At 32.9% G+C, this 22,935-nt stretch overlaps 3 protein-coding genes and 1 pseudogene across 8 annotated transcripts; 2 read left to right on the forward strand and 2 right to left on the reverse strand.

Annotated features, from left to right (window-relative positions):
• Positions 1–202: 202 nt before the first annotated feature.
• Positions 203–4,732, forward strand: LOC111303769 (uncharacterized). Its single transcript, XM_089766075.1, has 8 exons — positions 203–944; positions 2,238–2,405; positions 2,606–2,704; positions 2,789–2,890; positions 3,008–3,124; positions 3,634–3,768; positions 3,947–4,237; positions 4,342–4,732. Exons 1-8 carry the CDS (start codon positions 447–449, stop codon positions 4,633–4,635), a joined length of 1,704 nt encoding a protein of 567 aa, XP_089622201.1. The 5' UTR covers positions 203–446; the 3' UTR covers positions 4,636–4,732.
• Positions 4,733–5,992: 1,260 nt separating this feature from the next.
• On the forward strand, positions 5,993–9,036 carry LOC111303778 (protein PLASTID TRANSCRIPTIONALLY ACTIVE 10-like; annotated as a pseudogene).
• Positions 9,037–9,532: 496 nt separating this feature from the next.
• Positions 9,533–15,183, reverse strand: LOC111313680 (transcription factor GTE10-like). Of its 6 annotated transcripts, none has more exons than XM_089766072.1 (10): positions 13,050–15,183; positions 12,902–12,950; positions 12,658–12,801; positions 11,301–11,362; positions 11,089–11,158; positions 10,907–10,987; positions 10,715–10,830; positions 10,532–10,598; positions 10,271–10,401; positions 9,533–10,189 (listed from the first exon to the last, which is right to left on the reverse strand). In XM_089766072.1, exons 1-10 carry the CDS (start codon positions 14,364–14,366, stop codon positions 9,914–9,916), a joined length of 2,313 nt encoding a protein of 770 aa, XP_089622198.1. In that variant the 5' UTR covers positions 14,367–15,183; the 3' UTR covers positions 9,533–9,913. The 6 variants fall into 6 exon arrangements, with proteins under 6 accessions (XP_089622198.1, XP_089622197.1, XP_022770110.1 ...); XM_089766071.1 differs by having other exon boundaries at positions 10,907–11,011; XM_022914375.2 differs by having other exon boundaries at positions 12,643–12,801.
• Positions 15,184–18,068: 2,885 nt separating this feature from the next.
• On the reverse strand, positions 18,069–19,239 carry LOC111313706 (uncharacterized). The gene has a single exon (XM_022914395.2). It carries the CDS (start codon positions 19,136–19,138, stop codon positions 18,311–18,313), a length of 828 nt encoding a protein of 275 aa, XP_022770130.2. The 5' UTR covers positions 19,139–19,239; the 3' UTR covers positions 18,069–18,310.
• Positions 19,240–22,935: the final 3,696 nt, after the last annotated feature.

The raw sequence follows: 22,935 nt of genomic DNA on the forward strand, positions 1-22,935 counted from the left end.
CAAATTAAAATAAGAACTTAATACTATTTCAACTCAAATTATATCAATTACATTTCTAACCGTACCTATTCAAACAAAGAATAAAATCGTAAAACTCGCGTGTCCATGGACTGCTTAAAAGAAGAAAAAAACACAGCTAAATTCTAATACTAATTCCCATTGGCTTACATATCAGCTAATGGTATACGTTAAACCGTTCCATAATTCAAATTCCCCACGAAATATCGATCTGTAATGTTCGCATTTTTTCAAAAACGCTCCTCCTTGAGCTGTATTCACTCTGTCACTAATTCAACCCCCATTTCCCTCTTTTTTTTTTTTTTACGTTTTAGATTTTCCGATTCAAAATTAAATGCCCCAAATGATTACCTCTCTAAATCCCTAATAAATTCCATGTTCGAACACTCCTCCTATATTAATTTCATCCAACCTTATATTTTTTTTCAATGGCAACTTCAGCTCTCAAGTCAACGACCAAGAGAACTTCGGTCGCCAACTCACCAGGTGACTCTTCTTCCTCCAATCGGTCCTCCGTCCACCGTCGCGCCAGGAGTCTCAGCAGATTCTCTCGCCGGCTTCCCGGGGCTGACCACGACAATGATGAGCCTACTCCGGCTCCGAGAAGCAGGGGGAGGTTCGTCAATACCGTCAGGGGATCGGGGTTCCCGGAGATTAGTCTCGACGATCTCACCATCGAGCTCTTTGGCTCCTCCCTCAGGGGACGCTCTGCTTCCCGGAATGGTGGCGTCATCCCCCGTAATGGTGAAGGAGGAAAAGGAGTAGGAGAGAGTCTGACTCAGAGAAGAGGACGGTCAGTGTCCAGGCAAGGATCTAGGGGTAGTTTTGTAAACAGTGGTGGTGGAGGAAGGTTAACTTCGGACACTGCTAACTCCAGTAGGAGAAGATCGGTCTCGGCTGTTCGGTATCAAATCAGCGATTCCGAGGTAATATTGTTATCATCATCTTCTTCATTACTATTGTTTTTATTCTTACGCGCGAATAGGGGTGTAATCAAGCTGCTGGAAGCTGATCAAGTTTGAGCTCCAGAGATAAAAATTGAGTTCACTTGATTAGACTTGTATATCAAATAAAGAAATGAGCTGATTCCCATACTCGATTTCAAGCTCAATTATTTATATACAAACTCAAGCTCAAGCTTGAATTCATATATATATATATATATATATATATATATGTGTGTGTGTGTGTGTGTGTGTGTGTGTATATATATATATATATATGTATGTATGTATGTATGTATAAGTAAAACAGTAATTTTTAATAAAATAATTAAAATATATATTAAAATATAAAAGCTCGATTAGATTTATGAGTTACTCGAGTTGGATATTAAGAAGCTCGAACTTGACTTACTCGATAAGCCGAATTTCTCAACTCAATAATGATAGAGTTGAATTCCAGTTTTATCTAAGTCAAGCCTAAATAACTTGCGAGCATTAATATATCATTTACACCTTATGTGCGAACTCATTATTTAGAAGAATTCTTTAGTCATATTAGAATGTTTGGTCGTGTAAATGCTTAGTGGTCTAGTCTTGTTGTATAAATTTGGACGTTGTAACGAGACATCATCCAGCGACTGGACTTCGCTATCCGCCTGCTTGTTTTGCTTAACTTGGACTCAAATATCAATTTATGCGGACAAGCCAAGTAAAAACTTTTCTCATCTAGAGCATGCACTTGTAACATCTCCTTAATGGCATTTCTTGGTTGAAGTTTAAATACATTGGCGAAAATGAGAATAATGTGGGATTATTTTGTAAGGACTTCTGGCTTCATTTTTAAGTATTCAATAACTATCAAACTCTTTGTGGTATAGTAAGTGTCCTTGCCAAGTTTATGTTCCGGAACTATAAGTTTAAGTTCATTCATTGGCATTTGTTTTCTGGATTTTTATGATTTAGATGACTAATCAATTTCCTTTACTTAAATAGTAGATAATCTTTTATCTGCCTGGGTAGTTTTGCTTTGCATTTGAAGAAAGTAAATGAGGACCTTTGGAAGTTTTGCACGATTAGTCAAATATGTTTATTTTCTTTTACCTATATTAAAGATGAAGTATCATTGATGATAGATAGTAATTACTACTGCAATTGATCAACTTGAATGGTATGTTTGGCTTTAATTAAACCTGTTGTTTTTTCATCATACTAAGAAAAATAATCAAAACACTAATTTGTTGATTTGCATAAATTCCTTGTTCCTAAATATGGCAGAGTGATCTAGATCTTTCACAGAACTCAAGCAATCGTGCTAGTATGAGAAGTTCCATTGGTGGAAACAATCAGATATCCTCCACTCATAACCCAACAGCTTCAAATAATAGACAAGGCCTGAGAAAGTCTCTCAGCCAAAAGGACTTAAAGTCTCATGATGACTACTCTGTAAGCATTATCTATCTCCTGGAAAATTATAGTTCTAACTTTTATTATCACCACTTAGTTAGTGGAATTTTTATATAAGGATGCTATTTAGTGGTTGGGTTAATCCTCACTATACCTGGATATCTGTTAGCATCTTTCAAACTCATTTTTGTCAAATTTGTTTCATAAGCTTAATGAAATTTATACATGTATGGAATCAGAGCCACTCTGCTGCTTTAACTGATGATGAAGGGAGGGATGCTGTTTTTGATAAAAATGGAATGGAGAGGACAATACGAACGGTTTATGCGCAGAAAAAGGTTAGTTTTCTCTTTTAAAAGTTCAAAATTATATAATAACCACTGGGAAGATGTTTAGCTAAATCTGTCACTTTTACCCATTAGGGAGAGCATCCAATTGTGGATGATGTGAATGGTGGGTTGTATGCCGCAATGCGAAAAGAGCTTAGACATGCTGTGGAAGAGATCAAGACACAACTTGAACAAGTTTGTAATTCTATGTTCTGTCAACATGCTTAATGCTTTATTTTCTCCTACATGAGCAGAATTTGCTTCATAAATTTTGACCGCTAAACTTGTTGGATGGCCTTATGGTTTATGCAGTCAATGGTGAAAACAAATTCCGGCATAGCAAGTGATGATCGTTTGCAGCCTGTCAATTTTGATGCTATCCAGGCTGTTTCTACAATTAGAAGAAAGTACACAACAAAATTGGAAAAGGTGTAATATCATATCATAACCATTCTATGGTGCAATACTTACCATTTAAGTAATGATTATGGTTACTGGTATGGCACATTTGGAAAGTCTTTGAATGAACTAATAAATACTTTTAATCCTTTTCTTTCTGTTTTCTCTATGTGCAGCAGGATTGCTAGTTGCGTGTGCATGTGGCCTCTTTAGTCTTAAACTATTTATACAGTGCACTTTGCAGAATTTTGTTGTTGTTGTTGAAGATTTATTGGTTTGGTTTGACTTAATACGTTCATTCATGATAATCCTGAACTGATGTTTCTTCTAGTTTTTTGCTTTATATTGGGAACCAAAAATAAGCTCACATTTAAGTTGCTTTTGATGAAAAAAGATAACTCTCTGTAGTACTTTTCATGCTAATAAGTTATTAACATGGTTTTGGGTTTATGCTTAATGAGCTGATGATTGTTAATCTACATTAATTGCTTTGATGCTATTTATTTCCCTAATTGATGCCTCATGTTTTGATTTGATAGTCAGAGAAGCATAGTCAAGATTTAGCTGAGATTATGTTGGAGGAGCAGCATGGGAGAGAGCTCTCTAAAATTGTCAAAGAATTTCTTCCTGAACCAAAGAACCCTATTTTTCAGAAACCTTTGCGAGCTACAAAGGTACAACTTCCTTTACACTCACTGCAATAATGCTGGACTTTGTACCCTCTTCGGTTATTTTCAAGTCCTCGCCTTTTATTTTTGTTAAAATCCATTTTATTCTTATGTTCTTTGATGTAAGAAAGGTGACTGATATTTCTTTTGATTGTTTAACCAATTTATACGAATTGCTTCCCAGAGAAGCAATGACAGAAATAGCATGTCCAGGCAATTGACCGAGGAGGCTGAAAAATATATTGAAGATTTCATCTCGAACGTTGAAGATACAGATATTTCATCATTTGATGGAGACAGGAGTGATACTAGTTCAAGTATAGGGGGAATAACAAAGACACCAACTTTCCAGAGTCGACCAGTATTTAAATCTGTCCCTGTTGAAATGGATGGTGTAATGCTACCTTGGTTACAGTGGGAGACTTCTAATGATGCATCTCCATTATCGCACCAGAGTAAATGCAATCTTTCTCAGGTAATCTACCTGCTAATCGCGATGTTTGCTTCCTATTTCTTAGTCATTAACGTACGTAAAGTTTGCTGATTATGTAATGTTGAACTCATCTCTATTGACAATAGGAAGCACCCTCTGCGCTAGACCTAAGCAATCAATTTACCAGGAGCCGAGAGAGTTGGAGCCCAGCTTTGGCTGGTTGTCCTTCAGTAAGTACTGGAGAAGTTACAGGAACTAAATTTGGAGAATCTGGAAGTTATCAAAGCCATTTTTCTTCAAATGGAACCAATAAGATGCAGTTCGATGTAGCTGATTATCTCAACGACAACAGCAACGAAGCTTTTCACCTTGAAATATGGAGCCAACGACATAGAATTAGTTCAGGTGGTCTTCTGCTTTGTAACCGGATGTTCGTTTAAGCTATGCTTGGTAAGAAGAACGAGAAGTGATGATAATGAAAAATTTATTAATTTAATAATTGAATTACAAAATAAGAAAATGGTTATAAATTTTAAATATTAGATTAACATGTTTTTTATTCTTATCCTTTTCCATCTTTTTTATCAGACAAAGCCTTAGATTCTAAAAAATATTCTTTTTTTCTTATCATTTTTATATAAATTATCAATAATTAAAAAAAATATAAAAAATTTTTAATTTAACATTATGTAATTTTATCACTTTATAATTTGACAAACTATAAAATTATCGAATAAGATGTGTTTATGTAAATAATTTATTTTCATAAGATAGCTAAAATTATGTAATATATAATATAACTATAAAGTAACTTGATATGGTGTGCCAATGAGGGTGGGCAGGTGATAATCTATTTTTTTTATATGTAAGGTGGTTAAAATTATGTAATTTATAAAATTTAAATTGGAAAATTTTTAAAATTATGAAAATTTCTAAAGTTGGTGAAATAAAAGATCAAATCTTTTTAAATTATTAATTTAAAAATTATTTCCATTAAATTTAATTTGTTTTTAAATATTTTCATATTGAAAATCAATTTCCCCCATGACTCTTGAGATCAAAAGCATAAAAATTTAAAAGTCAACAGGTTGAAAGTCATTGAAGAAGATCTATGAAAGCAAACGGCAAAAACATCAGAACCAATGCCTATTCTTTCGTAATTAAAGAGATCGGCTTTTTAGCAAGTTTCCTATTTTAAATTTTGTGAATGAAAAAATAAAAAAAAAATATTTATTTATAAGATTTAATTTAATTTGATTTTAAATTAATCGAAACTCAAAGATATTATCATACACGGAAGGCCTAGGAAAAAAAAAAAGAAAACCTTTTTACTTTATCCTCTCTCGTCTTTCCCAGTTTCAATCCCATCGTTTTGTGGTTGCTTTGGGTGCTATTGTTTTCATGTGGGCTAATTAGTAAAATTGTTTTGTGTTTTACATTTTTTATCAATTTAATATTTAAAAATAATAAAATTTTTATTTTAATATTTCAAATTTTATTTTATTAAATATTTTAATACTTCACACTATTAATATCTATTAAGTGATTGATACGATATAAATACCTAATAATGCCATCTCAACTATTATTTTCTTAATAAAATTTTTTTTCTATTTTTTCCCTTTTTGTTTTTATTTTTTTATTTTTTTAAATTTTAAATAAAAAATATTTATTTTTATATTCTTAATTTTTATTTAAATATTAACGTAAAAATAAATAATATGATGATGGCTGGTTTTTAAATACTAAAACCTTCTTATAGGCTTAAAAGAATTAAAGAAATGCGGATTACGGAGAATGAATGGTACCGGAAGCAGTTTGAGACAGAAGGGGACGTTGTGGGCAGGGCCATTGGCGTTGAGACACGTGCCTTCTCGAGATTGGCCGCCGAGACAATGGGAATTGGATAGAGAAGTGCTGGAGTTTATGAGGGAAGCGCATAGTTTACAAACGGTGAGAGTGGATTTGGAGAAACTGGAGAAGGAGATGATAAATGGTGAATCAGATATGGGTTTAGTGAGATACAGTGTTTCTTAAGCAATATAAAGAATGGGTTGATGATAGTAAGTATAGATTGGAAGACGAGTCTTATAAGCAGGCATTTAAGTAAATTAGTATTCTAAATCTTAGAAGTAGATGAGGTAATTTGTATGTTTGTTCATTATTATAAAACATTTATAATTTATGTATTATTATTATATTTTATATAAAAATTACGTTTCGACATAAAAATATGTAATATATAATTTTGTTTTGATAAATTTATTTATAATTTTTATTAAAATTTTAAATTATATTATTTTTATATTTTTTATTTATATTATTTTTATGTTATGTTATCGTATTATATTTATTAATTGACATTTGATGCTTTTAAAGCGTGTGAAGTTGATCATGAATTTTGATGGAAATGAATTCTGCTGATTAGCGGAGGAACAATTTTAACTTGAGAACTTGGCTGACATTTTTCTGTAGCATCCAAGGGAGACATGCTAATGAGTTTCTGTGCTGGGTTTTTTAATTTGGATTTAAGGATTCGAAACCATCGAGGTGTTGTCCCCACGATGATTAGAAGAACAGAATGTGAAAGAAATTGAATATTGTTGATGATGTTTTTGGATGTCTTAGTTAGAATGAAAAAAGCGAGGTTGAAAGGAAAGATAATTATGATCTGTAGCTAAAAAAAACACGATCAGGGATGCTAAAGTTATTATTTTAGGGCGCTATTTAATACTTAAGTCAATAAGATATTAAGATTGGATTAGGAAGTAAGGAAGATGCAGATGGTGAAGTGTACGAGATAAGCTTTCAAAGAGAAAAGTCAATGAATATTAGGTCTAGTTTTGTGTTATATTGAATATTTGGTTTCTTAATTACTTTTTACGTGAGATTAAAGTGATAATTTGATTGAAATAATTAACAGTTGATAAGATATTTGTGTGAAAATTCAAAAGGATAACGTGAATAGATGAGAATTACATTTAATGATCTTAAATAAGTATGGACTGTATTTAATGATTTCAAATAAATAAAATTTTAGTTAGTTAAATATGAAGTATTGTCTTGACAAGTTATTGATAGGGTCTTAAGCGAATTCTTCATTTGGTGAAAGGCAATCTCCATAGAGAGGTGACGTGATTGTTTAGGCATGTTTCATCTGAACAATTCAAAATTTTAACTGGATTGATCAAGTTTTGACGTTGACCAATTGATTTATGTGTAACAAGTATATATTTATTTTTTTTGTGGTGTCAACGTGGTAGAAAATCTTTGATTTTCCTTAACTTCAACATGTTCTATCCTAATTTGTTTGGCGTTTAGTCTTTTTCAGGATTATGGATGCTCATTTTATAGATGTATTCCTTGTTACATAAGTTCTTTGATTTCCTCTAGATTGTTCAACAGGAAGCAGACATGTGGATGCTCAGTCCTCTATTGTTGGTTTTGCTGTCTAGTTTGTTTGTTGAAGGGTGGGGAATACACCTTCTATTCTACCATCCTGAAGCTGGTTGTTCTGGTTATTTAATTAAAATATGATTTCAAAAGTTAATGCAACAGAGATATTTAGTTTCTCCTAGTGATTTTGCTTACAGATTGTTCTATTCATTATTTTGAATTTCAAATTTCTACCATGATTATGCTTTAATTTTCTTTTTGTTCCCTTTGCAGTGTGATTGTAGAAGACCTCCTGTTCCTAGAAAAGATCCAGCAGCGAAACCAGAAGAGGAGCCATTGTTGGCAAATCACCCTTATGTTGATAAGGTAATTTGCAGCAATATCTTTGTCGATAATTGGTAATTTAGATATGAATGCATCTTCTTTCCTCTTTTTGGTAGGACTCAAACTTAATTTTGTTAGCAATGGGCTAAATCTCTGGCTAATATGCTGCTTCCCAATAGTTTGTTCATACATGTGCATCAGTGTATGCCATGGATGGGGGCATTCCAAGAGCTGATGCACTTTCTGGTGACTATTTGTAAATAGCCTTGTTAACAATGGTTGTTCCTTGGCTGACCACTTCCTCTGTAAACAGAAAATGATAATTCCTTTCACTAGATCCATTTTTGTCTGTTATGCAGCTGTGGCAGATTTGCTGAGCAAATGGTTTTCGATGATTTGGAGGCAAATCCCGAGAAATACAAAGGTTAAAAGTTGTCAGAATTAACTGATGACAAGGATTATGATGAAGAAAACAATGTTCAATACACCAAAACATACTAGAGGAAAAGCCTACTACCAAAAATGATTCTGGTGAGCCTTTTTTTTGTCATTTTGATACTCACTAAGCTATCTGCCTATATCTACCTGCTAATGGTTATATGTCTTGACAGAAAACAAGTGTTTGAGAAGTTGATTTGGAAGCTGGCTTAGCTGGCCGTGAGGTAATTATTCCTTGCCTGTTTGCAACCTCTATTCTTGATCTTTTTTGAAGTTTTGCTCTAATCTTAACAGAAATTTCTTTTTACCACCTAAGACTTGGTAGTTTATGTGAAAGGTGGACAGTCTTCTGTTCTTAAATATATCTATGAACAAGGCATATTGGGTTCATGAAAAAGTTGTGTTGACAACTCCAAGTCCGATGTCCGTTTCCTTCTGGTTCGTTCTGCATTGCCTCGTATTTACCATTATCTAGGCCTGCCAGGCTGTGTGCAAAAGCATGTCTATGCTTTGTGTGTCATAATTTCTACTGAACCCCTGATTTTTTCACAGCCGCCAAGCTCTTGGTTAGCCATTGGAAGAGCCAGGAAGATATAAATTATAAACCTCGCAGTTATTTTAGGAAGGATCAATATGATCCTTCAAATCCCTTGTATGGATATGACTACTGGGGAGAACCCAAGAACTCCGAAAGGAGCAAACAAAAGAGCGGATGACAGATGCCCACAAGAAGTCCATTGTGGGAAAGGGAACCGTATGGTATGAAATGTCTTATGATGATGCCATCAAGCAGAAAATGCGAAGAGAAGCTCGTTCAAAGGAAACAATGCATAAGGAAGATGATGAAGCTGAAAAGAGAGCAAGGAAATGATGACGATTTTGATTACAGAATTCTGAGTGAGTGCAGTTTTGAGTTCCCAAATCAACCTCTTGTTAATGGGACTGAATCTTCTAGTATATCAGATGAGGGAATGTTTGAGAACTAACGTTAGTGAAGGATCATTCTTGTATAATAATTGATTATAGTGTACAGGTAAGACCTGATGGGGCTCAATCAATGACAGGAGATCAAATTTTCACACACAGCACAGCAGCAGCAAGTCAATCAATGCCAAAAGACCATTCGAAACTAACCAATTTGGCAAGAAAATTTCGAACTTAATTTCCCACAACATGATGTAAAACAAATAACCCAAATAACAATACTCAATAAGGGTTTGACATCTCAGTTGTATAAACTGAAAATTATCAGCATCAAAGATGTAATTAATACAAATCTAATCTCCAAACATAAAAAATAATTCCTATATATACAAGCTTCATAAACCCAGGAGTTAGCCCATGAGAAAATAAAGCCCACTTAACCCAAAGCAAACCTACTAAGCGAACAAAAACAAATAAGTCCACTAAAAAATTTGGAACTGTTCTATCACTTACATTTCTTCCGATGGATTGCTTATGGTGACAAAAGGGAGCAACATACAGTGCTCGATGTCCGATCATGCAAAATTTCGCACAACCGCACATAAATTTCACTCGACAAGCACATGGTGAAAACAATCAATCAATTTCTCCTTCCTCTACATCATTTACTGGCTCCGGAGCACTTTGGGGAGGTTCATCTTCTTCATATTCATCATCTGCCTTCATGTATAATCCTAGTTGTTCGAGGGGATTACTTCTCCCCTGGAGTTTGAAACTTCCTAACCCATTTTGAGAATGACCTGGGCTTGTCTCCTCAATAAAATTGGGCAAATTTTCGTCGTCGGTGGTCCTAAGCATTTCCAGATCTTCCATAAATTGACTGTTCTCATTGATATCCACCGTCTTCTCCATCTGCAAAGAGCATAAACTTTTTAGTAGCATTAAGACAATGGCACACCACTTCTGCCACATAAAAATGATATCCCAATTTACCTTTAAAAGTGCCTGACGTGCAGCTTCTCTGTCCTCCTCCCTCTTCCTTTTGGCTTCAGCAGCAGCGTCTGCTTCAGCTTTTCTCCTAGCCTCTTCAGCAGCCTTGGCCGCTGCTTGCAACCGTGCCTTTTCTGATAACAGAGTAAAGAAAAAAAGAACCATAGAGCTTCAGATATTCAGGAAAAAAATATTCTACATTTTCTTTTCAACCAAAGGAACATTAATCCAGACAAAAAATCATCAATGATATAAAGTCTAAACCTTCTCTCTGCCGCCTTTCAAGTTCCTCCCTCTCCATCCGCAGTTTCTCCGGATCACCCTTCTCACCCTGTGCTCAATCAAGTTATAATTAATTGATTGGTTAGTCAGAGTTAAACTTTGAGTCATTGACCATATTGCATCTACACACATCCAAGAAAAACTGAATTAGGCTACTGCACTAACCTTTTCAAGTGCCTTTTCTCGAGCTTTAAGTATGGTGTCAGCAAAACGATTCCTCAAAAAAGCTGCACGATAGAGCTTTTCAGGGGAGACTTGCCTCTCAGATGGAGCACTATCCTCTATAATATTACAGCATTATCGGTGAGATGATCCCCAAGAGTAACAGTACAGAGCCTTCTTAATTATTATGCTTACCCTCTTGGTGGCCTTCTACCTCAACAGCACTAGGCTTATCATGAGAGTTCAACTCAACTTGACCGAACTCGTTTAAAGACTCTGTATGAGCACAGAAGAATATGACTTTTTTTTAATAGAGACCCAAGACAGATTTTTCAGCAGGCGTGCATAGTGCAGATATACAAAAATGAGAAACTTACGATTTGCATCATCAAAAACAGCTAAACTGCCGTTCTTTAAGTCCACATTTGTTCCTGAATCCAAATTTTCCTACCATATAGGGAGGGGAAAGATAAACCTTAGAACTGTGATACACTATGTCTCAAACACACCCACTGGAGACAAAAAGGTGCACATTTGTCTTCAATTCACTAAAACACTCAATTTACAAATTATCAAGATATAGAGATACCTTCATAGAACTAACAGGAAGTGAAGCTTTAGCAGCATCTGATTCACTACCAGAATCTGAATCTGAAAAGAAATATATCCAATGAAAATGATTGACTTTTAAAAGAAACAACACAAGTTTACAGTTGCTGTGAAGCAGGTTTGATTTGCAGTCAAAATAATACGCAAAAGGCTAGAAGTCTTTTTCAATTTACTGATGCCAATACAGAATTAAGAGATTAAAGTAAGTAAGCAAACCAAACATATATGTGATTTTTATGGCTTGATTAAGATGGCCCCCCAATTTTAGTTACATCATCAATGAACATGAAGTAGAAACTAGGCAACAAATCTCATCAAGCAAAAGTAATTAACAAAATGGGTCTAATTAATAAACTCTACTCTCAAAACCAGTGAACAAGAAACCATCTGGAGCCCCATTGGTACATATTCCAATGAAGACCTAAGATAATAAATTCCATGCTTAATAGTAAGAGTTCAACAGTCAAAATCACAAGGTGAAAATTACTCAACCTTATATCATAAACAAAGATGACCTCTTACACTAAAAATATTCCCTTTTCTTTTTTTTTTTTTTCAGCTCATATATGATGCCCCACGCCCCCACCAAGTTCCAACACTCATCTGAGAAGTCTCAGCCTACTCTAAAATCAAGACAACCAAAGTTACCTAAACACGGCAGGGACAAAATGCAGATGGAAGTAAAAGAAACACAAACTATGGCAAAGCATAATTGAATAGCATTAAATGAGTAGAATTAACTTTTGTAAAAGTAGGATTACTTAAAGATTCAATTCCATCAATGAAAAACGTTCCACCTAGAGTTGTAATGGGAGTCATTTTCAAAACTCAAAAGTCAACCCTAAAGATTAAACTTAAATTTTTGTCTTCAACATGTTAGGACAGATATCAGAACTACATAAACAGCCTTCTGCCCTTCACTACAAGTTGGAGAACCGAGTAGAAATCAAATGACAGCATAGAGTAGCAAATCAAAACCATGAAAACATTTTATTAACCAATCAACAACAATAAAAAGCATCAGACAACAATTTCAAACTAGAAAACAGTTGGCAAACTATGATCTGTAAATTGTGAAAAAGCTCAACATAAACAAGAACATAACAACAGAACTCTTTGTTAGAGATAACTTTCACATAAAACCACAAACTTTTAATACATAACAGCACCCAGATCCTAACCCAACATATTTTCCAGATTAAAAGAGTTAAATATTTCCTATTAAAGTTTTATTTGATGATAAAACAGTTAGAGCGTGCTCATGCACAATGCAATTGCTCAAAAAAGGATATCTGAGGCAGAATAAATAAACATGTACAAACCACTAGAAGAAGAACCTGATTCACTGCTGGAGCTACTGGAACTACGGCATCTACTGTTTCTATGGGTTAAATCCTTCTCTATTTCTACAGGAGGGTAGCCAGAAGTGGAAGGATCATTGCCACCAACTATATCTACGACCTCATCAACTTGATCATTACCTAAGAAGAAAGTGAAAAAAAATCGGTTTCTGTGATGATTTGGTTTACTACCTTGCTATCGGTAAATAAACCAGCAACGCACAGATGAGAAGTAAATTACCTTTACATGGCTGCATGGATGAGTTGCTAAACCCTGACTCATTAAGAAACTACAAGGGAAAAGAAAAAGCAAAATAATCAATGCCAATATTGCATTCTGGATAGAAAAAGCACCAAGATATAAGAGAGAGAGAGAGACATAGGAATACCTCCATTTCACAGGGCTCAGCTTTTGCCTGGTTTTTCTGCTTCTCCAGCAAATAATCATCCAAAAGTTTTCGCAATTTGAACAAGGTTTCATCACTGAGAGCATCAATATCAATCTCAATCTCATCCTCACTCATTTGACCTTCGGTAGAACTATGTTCTTTAAGGAAGTCAACAATGTTTTCGGGCAATTCACCCAACAAAGACTCTAATTCTGTGCTCAAATACTGCTTTTGCTGATTGGTCATGATCTGTCTAACGGGCTCTGGCCCAACCATAGTGTCTTTCGGGTTTATTTTGTTCTTTTTCAAAGGTAAAATGTCACTATTTGTTTCAACTTCTATAGGCACAGCATCAACATGCATGGTTACGGGAAGCTTCTTTTCTATTGCTTTCCATCTTACTTCAAAATATTTACTTAGTGTCTCGGCCATGCAGTGTACATCATTTCCAGGTGGGTTATATGTCATTGCATTTGAGAATGTAAGGCGAACATCAACAGCAAAGTCTGATGGACTCGAATACTGCCCTGAAGCTATCTTCTTCTTCACAGTGCCCAAATCCATAGGGTGCTTAATGACAGTGAAATAATCCGGAATGTTCAACTTTACAGCATCAACAGGGTTGTTAAAAACCCAACCATAATTATGTTGCATCAAACGGTTAAGCAAAGTCTCACACTGCTTCATCAAATAAGTATTTGAATTATTCACTGCCACAGTTGGTTTCTGTTCAAGACGAGTGGATGTGCTCTTTTTTGGGCGGGCTCCATTACGTCCTCCAAGAGGCCGTTTCTTCGCTTGCAAACTCAATACTTCTACCGACCGGTTAAAATTCTCAAGTGGAGGCCTCTTCTTCCCATCACTGCAACTCCTGTTATCAGTAGACGGTGATAAAACAACAAAACTGGATCCCACAGATGAGCCCAAAGAAGCAACTTTCTTCTGTAGCACTCGAACCTGTTCAAGCTCCATTTTTAATCTCAATTCCAAATCCTTTCTCTCAGGTCGTGACATCTTAGACAATGGCAATACTTGTGTGGGGACACCAAAATTATCATGACTATCGGAATTCAAACTTATACATTTCCTTTTAGGTGCATATGAATCCTCTGATGCTGTCATCTCTGTATCAACCCGTCCAGAGCTCCCAAAGCCCTCTGATTCACCCATGGTCTCAATGACATGCTGGTAACCAGGGAAAAAACCAGAAGAATTCCCTCCCTTAAAATGCTCTCTAGACTTCCGCATCAATTGTGAAAATGAACACTTTCTGTATTCCTTCTGTCCTGTGTATTCTATAGGAATAGCTGGTGCCATAAGATTAACTTCCAATGACTGCACATATCAACCAACCCAGTAATACTTATAACCTTCCACTGTTTATTCTATCAAAGCCCAGTCTGAATTCGTTTGTTATAACCTCGAATTCCAAATGTTAACTTCTTATGTATTTATTCAAATTCTTTCAAAAGTTCACAAATGGGCAGTTCCTTACTCCTCAAAAGCATTCAAATGGGAAAATTGGAAATTTTCAACCTAACCAAACTGTCCTTTACACTCCAACCAAACACCAATCTCAAATCTTAGGCTTCACATTCGTCAAATAGTAGAATGTTCAATTATAAACCTAATAAAAACACCAATCAATATCTCACAAAGGAAACACAAAATTATGATCTTTCTTGATAAGTCCTCAATCGAAGCCACCTCGAGAAACCCTAAAATTCTTTCTTCCCTTTGTTTGCCGCTCAAATTTAACTTCTTTTTCCCTCGTTTTCGAACTAATAATTGAAACGAATTGGCTATTCAAGAAAATAAGAAAGAATCATTACTTACAAGAGAAAAATCAATTCAAAAATTAATCTAAGCTCGTTTTGAGCATAACCCTTTAGAAATGAGATCGGATCCAACGAAGATAGGAAGAACGAAATGCGGCTAAAACCCTAAATCAGCCCCACAAGAATCTCAATTTCGAAACCTGGATCTCGCAACAGCGCCGTTGATTTTCTCGATTAGAAACCCTAGAGAGAGAAACTGGAACTCCCCTCCCTCGTCGAATCTTCGCTTCGCAGCGCGAGCAAAAAGAGAGAGAAAACGAAAGAGAAAGAGAAAGAGAGAAGTTGTAATCGTTGATGGGCTAAGCGTTCGAGCTCACCTCTCTACTTAAAGGCCCAAAGGCCACTTCAAGCGCCGCTATTGAACTCATCCCAGCCGTTGATTCGTTTAATTGGTGAAATCTAGCGGTTACTGTTTTTATTTCCATATCCACCGTCAGGGTCTAGATCTGGCGGCTGTTATAATTCTCGGACAAATCTTGATGACTTTCCCAGAGTTCTAGATTACAAAATCCAATTGTGAAAGAAAAAGCCAGTAAGAGATACGCTCTCGAGTAAAAAATATAAATTACTCGCTTAGGCAAAAGAGCACATTTTAACGGTTCTCGTAAAGGACAGGTGGCATACTAATATCAGCGAGTAAAGAAATCTATTGGGAATGTGGGAAGTAAAGAACATTTACCAACCACGTGTCTGCATTGACTTTTACTGTCCGTGATACTACTTTTTCCACGAGTGCTCAATTTGGAGCTGTGCTCAGCCAATTCTTTTGCCACCTTTTCGTAACAAAAGATTCAAAAACCAATATATATTTTTTTACATAAAAGGAAAATTATCTCTTATCACGTGTATTGAAAATTATTTCATTCAATAATTATATTTAAATGATTTATTAATAAAATATTAAAATTTTAATTTTAAATATTAAAATTTAATCTTGTGTGAGTATAAAAAAAATTCTCATGCAATGAAATTTATAAGATTTGAATTGATAATTTTTTTATATTTTTTATAAAAATATATTGAAGAATTAAAAATTAAAAATAAAAATATCTATTAACGAAATGTTTATTTCTTTGGCAAAAAAAATCATTAAAAAATTTATCTCATTTTATTAAATTTAAAATAATTAATATATTAAGAAAAACAAATTCGATAATATTTTAATTCCACCAATACAAATTAACAACTCCGCCCATAAGATAGCTATTGGGCCTGGATTGACAGCATAATGGACTCCAGAAAACCTTAACTCAGTTGTGGAATCGTTTGGAACTTCAAAATCTGAATGGACGGGGTCTTGCCGATCAAATCCTCCCTTCTAACTCCAAAGGACAGTCCCGCAATTTCCAAGTCCTGCGCCTTTTTTTTTTTTTTTTAAATTTAGATGAGGATACATATTATTTTTATTTAGGAAGAGAATTTTAATTTTAATTTTTAAATTAGAAAATCTTAATTTAAAAATAAAAAAAATAATTGCAAACACTGTAGTTTGAATCCAATCAAAGAAAATCTTAGCGTTAGAGCATTGATGCATAAGTGAACCGAGGACAAGTAAAGGCAGAACTTAAGGGGGAGAAAAAAATAAAAAAAATTTAAAAATCGAATCAAAATCGTAATATTAGATTTGGTTTGAAGTGATTTTTTTAAATTCAATTCAGATAAAGGTCGGATATTAAATATATATATATATTAGGTTCGAATTCAATTTTGGATCGAAAGGTAAAAAATAAAAAAAATATTAAACTCAATGGAATTATAAATTTTTTAGTTTTTATATATTTTTTAAAAATTTTATAAAACAAAAATAATAATTTTATATCAAAATCTACTTAAAGATATTAAATTTTTATATTAAAATAATATATAAAATTAAAACTTAAAAATAAGTAAACTAAATTAAATCAAATCATATAATTCAATTCGATTAGATTCAAATTAAATAAAAATTCAATTGAAATCAAATTTTTAATTTTTATAATATTATATAATATTTAAAAAAATTAAATCGAATTTAATCCGAATCAAATCATTATAATCTCTATCAATACCCTCTTTGGCTACTGAATAATTGCAGGTAAATTCAGCCGTCAGAAATAAAACGTTATATAAAGCTTTTTCTACTAGTTAATACAATGTATGTACACATGCTAGATTTTTATTTATCGTAATCGATGACTTTAAATTAAAAAAAAAAGTTTAATATTTGTATGTTGCATATTAAAATTATAAAAATTTATATTGGTCAAATAAAATGATTAGATGTGTGCATTAATTATTAAATTAAATATTTGAATGAGAACAATTGGATAAGTACCAAAAAATAATTATTAAACTAATTTATAAATTATTTACCTTTCATATTAAATAAATTAATAAATTACATGAGCTATAATTTAGAAAACTCTGGAGAACAGTTTAATTTTATTTAAATCTAATTTAACTTCTTTCAAAAGTAATTGTTTTTAGATCTGGTTGAATTTCTTTTGTTAAGCTAAAAAAAATTATCACTTTTTAATTTAACAACATTTTTAACACTCATTTTTCAACTTAAACTTTTTTTTAATTATAAACCATTTTTTTTAATGTAACAACAATATTAACTGCAACAACAATCCTGACCTTAGCCCTTGGAAGACTTGAGTAGACACATATAAAGTGCGATTACATGACAAAGCTGTGAGAAGGAAGAGTCGGAGACAAAACAAAAACCAAAAGATATACAGCACGAAGGAATATTATTGCATATGTCGTCATGCATATTTGAGTTGCCGAGTGAGTACGTCAGAACTGAGAAATGGTAGCATTGAAAAAGAAAGGCTCCCATTGGAGGAGTATTGGAGAATGGAGAATAAACACCTGCCCTAACCAAGCAAAGAATAAAAACCCAGATTCGTCCACCTGTCCAACTGCATGTTCCTCTTCTCTGTTACTTCACACCTGTAACGTCCTTGAAGCACATACTTTTCTCATCTGCCTGTTTCCCTGTTTTCTTTGTCCATTTTCTTGTTTCTTTGTCATCCTATCTCATCTACTCTCCCCCTTCTCTGTAAGATTTAGCTTTGAACTAAATCTATAACGAGAGAAAGTGGGTACTGAAAAACTCAACATAATATAACTACTGGAAACTGCCAAAGGCCAATCAGAATCCATTTTCAGATCCTCAAAACGTTAACAACTAGAGTAAACAAAGAAGTACTGGCATAAAATAAAACCATCTACAATAATAATAATAATAATTACATAAAATATGGGTACTTTCAGTTCCTTTTAAATCCCTTATGAACAAATGTTATATCTCAAAATTAGAAAGAGACAGAGAACAAGAAAATCCCCTACATAAAAATTATTCACAATTCAAAAGCAAAGTTGGATGTAGATAGTAAGCTTGTCGTGCATTAAAAGATTGTGGTTTTTTTTTTTTGTTTAGCGGCCCAGGAAAAGAGCGGCGTTGATATCAAGCCTCCATGCAAATCCACCGCCGTCCATTCTCCAAACATCGCAAGGCAGAGTCAAGGAACTCGTATCCTTCCCACAAGAGTACTGCACCCTTACCCTGCATGTAAACGCCGGGTATGTTGTCATCGGCAGCCTCTGATTCATCACTAACCACACCGTCTCCCCTCCCACCATTTCCTTGTACGCATCGTTGGTCCACGTTACCCTCCCAGTCACATCAGATATAAAGCCAGGACACGTGTCCCTCCCCAGATTAACCTTCCGCTCTTCGTCCGTACTTCCCAGCCCATCCACACTTACCCACGTGTCTGTCACGCATTCCACCGTGACGCACGAACCCAGCACCCTCACCTTCCTCGGCGCCATCAACATCGCCCGATCTGCTAACGCATCACAGCCGTAGAAGCCCCCGTTTTTATCATCAGCTTGACCAAAGCCTAACCACAAAGGCATCACCTTTTGGACCACTCCCTTTTCCTCCTTCAAAATCGAGTCTTTGCAGTCAGGGGTTTCAGGAAGAAGCGGCAAAGTAACTATTTTCTCTTCGCTCAAAACTCTTCTTTTTCGGTTGCACCTCTTTGTATAACTCATAGTATTACTTTCTTTGGAGTGTCTTCTTTTGCCTCTCCCTGATTTAGAATAAACCTCAGTGTTCTCCTTGGTTGGAACCGAGCCACCGGTCGCCGGTTTGGGAGCAATCGGTCTGAACCGGAGCATTATCCGATCCACTTTTGACATATCGTAAACCCCAGCAGCAGCATATCTCGCTATGCAACATCCTCCTCTACCCTCCATTTTTTTTCACTTGTGAAAATCTCACACTGTTTCGCCTTTCTGTGCGTGTCCAGGGTTAGGACGATTCATGCGCACTAACTGGTGAGGAGACGGAGAGAGAGTGGCGAGTTATAAGGAGAATGGAGAGGACACGTGTGTGAATATTGGGAGTCGACAAGCAAAACGTGGCATTTAGGTGGGGCCCAGCGGCATGGAACGAGGGTTGAGTGGACCCCAAGGGAGAGCCAATAGGAAGGCAAGGAGTGTCCCTGTTATCGGCGCTGAGCGAAGGCAAGTAGGTCTCGAGTCTCACGCTTAACTGCTTACGTGTTAATCGTGGGAGTTAAAGGACACGTGGGCCAATGGGGATGGGCTTTCCCGTTCCAAAAATAGTAGGGTTGGAGATGCGTGACGCTTGGACGGTAGATGACGACACGTATCTCGGTTTGATTGGGATGCGTGACGTCAGAAAATTTTGGTCTGTCGAAGAGGCAAGTGGTGCGTGGGGTGGGGGAGGGACGACGTGGACGAGACGATATTTTCTCTTGCTCCGTGATTCGGTGTCAGGAAAATGACTAAGTTTTTTAAGATATTGTTAATGAACTACCGTCGTGTTTTAAATGTGTTTTTGATAATGGCCTTTAGTTTACGCATGGTACAAAAATGGATTCTGATAAGTTACAATCGAATTTATTTGTCGTGATATAAAAATATAATTTAGAGATTTGAACGGATTCAAAATTTTAATTAATTTATTAAATTTTTTATTAAAATGTAAGTTAATATAAATTAATTTTTCTATAAAAAATATAATTTTTTTTATATTATGAATACAACATTTACATAATTAAAATTAAATATACGGTTCTTCATGAATTTAGCATACAATATTATATTATAGATAGATTATTTTTTCACGTAGGCATATATAGATATGTATACATATACATATACATATATATTAATTTAATAAAATTTGCATAAAAATTTTTAAATAATAGATATAATATATGAAAAAAATAAAAATTATTGTTCAATTTTATTATTTATTTTTAATAAACAAATATATTTCATTTTTTATTCATTATAATATGAGAAATAAAAATTGTTTATTTCTTATATACAATGAAAACAATAATAAAAATATATATATTAGGTAAAGATGTTTTTTTTTTATTTTCTTTAATTCACACTTTATATATTATCTATATAAAGTTTAAAAATTATTTATTTGTTTTCCACAAAGTTAATATATATTTTATAATAATATTATTTGCTACCCAAAATATAAACTGCTCAATTATTAGATAAATAATAATTTTTTATGAGCCTCAATTTGGTGAGGGTAAATATCATAAAAAATTTCAGTGGAACAAAACTTTTAATTTCTAAAACTTATGAGATTTTTCGATATTAAACCTAAAGAATTCTAGGATCTTAGTGGAGCAGTCTCATTCTCCTTACTTAGATCTATTTTTGTTTGAAAAATTATTTGTCTATCGTATGTTATTATTTAAAATTAATTCTATTAAATGTAAATATTATATTAATTAATAGATTTATAATTTTAATATTACATTATATATTTTTAAAATTCAATACCGTATTAAATATTTCACCATAATTTATTGACTACTCATGACATTAATTTTTATTGTAATTCTAAATTTATTCAATTACAATAAAATTTTATGTGGGATTCATAATTTATAAATATGAATTTCATATTAATTTTTGATAGACTCTATAAAATTTTAAATTATAATTGATTAAATATAATACAATAATTATAGTTTATTTGCTTGACATATGCAACTAAATTAAAATACTACTACTAATGATATTATTTAATTAAAAAAAAAAAAACAAATTCAAGCTATCTATTGAACCAGCCAGGCTGATATTGGTGCATTAAAAAAAAAAAAACAAATATATAGCTGGCAAAAAAATCTCTATAACATATATGATTTAGAATACATGAAAAGAAAAGCAGCTAGTACATATTGACCTACCACATTTTGCATTGAACATTGCACAAGTAAGAATAATTTGTCATGAAAAGTGTGATTGTTTGGTATTAGATACTAAATGGGATACAATGGACCTTTGGGAAAAAAAAAAAAAAAAAAAGAGAGATAGTTGATTTTTTCACTATAAAATAGAAATATTAGAGAGTTGAATGGCATATGAACAATGATAATTTTGTCTAGTTATTATATAATTTATAAGATCTTGGCATTATTTTTCCTTTTTAATTTTAATACTGAAACTAGAGATGGTAAATATATCAAAATTTGTCGGGTGTAAACTCGACCGAATTTTATAAATTTTAGTTTTTTAAAATTGAATTTCGAGTTAAATCAGATTAGATTTAAAAAAAAAAAAAAGAGATCGGATCGAAATCAAATTTTATGAAAACTTGATTCGATATATATATAATTTTTTATTATTTATTTAATTTTATATTTATATATTAAATTAAAAAAAATTATTATTTAATATTTTAATTTAAGATATTAACTTACTAAAAATATTATATTTATATATAATTAAGATATAATTTATATTAAAAAATATTTTATAAATATTATACTAAATTAAAGTTATTAAATTAATTTTAGATCATATCAAATTAATTATGATTATATATATTGATAAAATTGAATATAAAAAATAATATTTTAATATCAAATTGAATCAAAATTAAATATATATTTTATAAAATTAGATCAAAATCGGATAAATAAACCTATCCCGTTACCATCATTAGCTTAAACCTTTTCGTGCTTAAATTGTCAATTGGTTTAATTATGAATCTCTTGGTTCATTGTTTCCCTCTTAGAAAAATAATTAAAAAAAAAATCTATTCCAAAACCTTCATTGAAAACGAAATTTTTAAAGAAAAAAAAAATGCTACTATGGCTTTTAGCTCATCGTAAGTGTCCAATGAAGCGCTTGAAGACTACCGAGACCTTCCTTTATCCCTCATACTTGTCTAGATTTTTGAAAGATCGAGGAGGGAAAGGGACAATTTTGTTCAATAATTCTGGCAAGACAAAACATTTCTCGTGGACCCCATTGCTTAACTTAACATACAAATGGAAAGATCCTATCCGTTGAGTTTTACAGAATCCGATTTAAGATCATGGGGATGATTGAATCGTACGACTGAAAATATGTGGTGAGATATTCGAATTTTGGTAGGTACAAATGATCATTGAAGTTGGGGAGCAATTGGCAAATCTTGAGCCATGCAGTGTTATGATTTTTCTTTTTTAATTGGGTCCTTATGTTTTAAAGTTTGTGATTCCCTTCCCTGATTTAAACTTTTGCTTAAGAGTGGGAAAAAAATTGAAATAATTAAAAGTCGATTTGAAACTATGATATTTAGTTTGGTTTAGATTATTATTTTTATTTAATTTGAATTAAATTTAGATATTAAATTTATATATTAGATTTAGATTAAATTTTTTATTAGGAGATTAAAAATAAAAAAAATTTAATCGAATCAAAAAATATATATTTTATTTTTTTATACATTTTAAATTTGTATAAAATAAAAATAATAAATTTATATCAAAATCTACTTAAATATATTAAAATTTTATATTAAAATAATATTTAAAAATAAAAAATTTAAATTTAAAAACTAGTAAACCGAATTGAATCAAACTAATAAGACTCAGTTCGGTTTAGATCATATGAAAATTTGATTTGAATTTGGATCGAATTTTAAAAAATCACAATATTATATAATATCCAAAAAAAATTAAACCGAATTAGATTTGATTTGATCCAAACCGTTATCACATTTACTT

The sequence above is a fragment of the Durio zibethinus genome, chromosome 9 (genome assembly GCF_047325235.1).
Source record: "Durio zibethinus cultivar Kanyao isolate XHJ-2024 chromosome 9, ASM4732523v1, whole genome shotgun sequence".
Taxonomy (NCBI): Eukaryota; Viridiplantae; Streptophyta; class Magnoliopsida; order Malvales; family Malvaceae; genus Durio; species Durio zibethinus.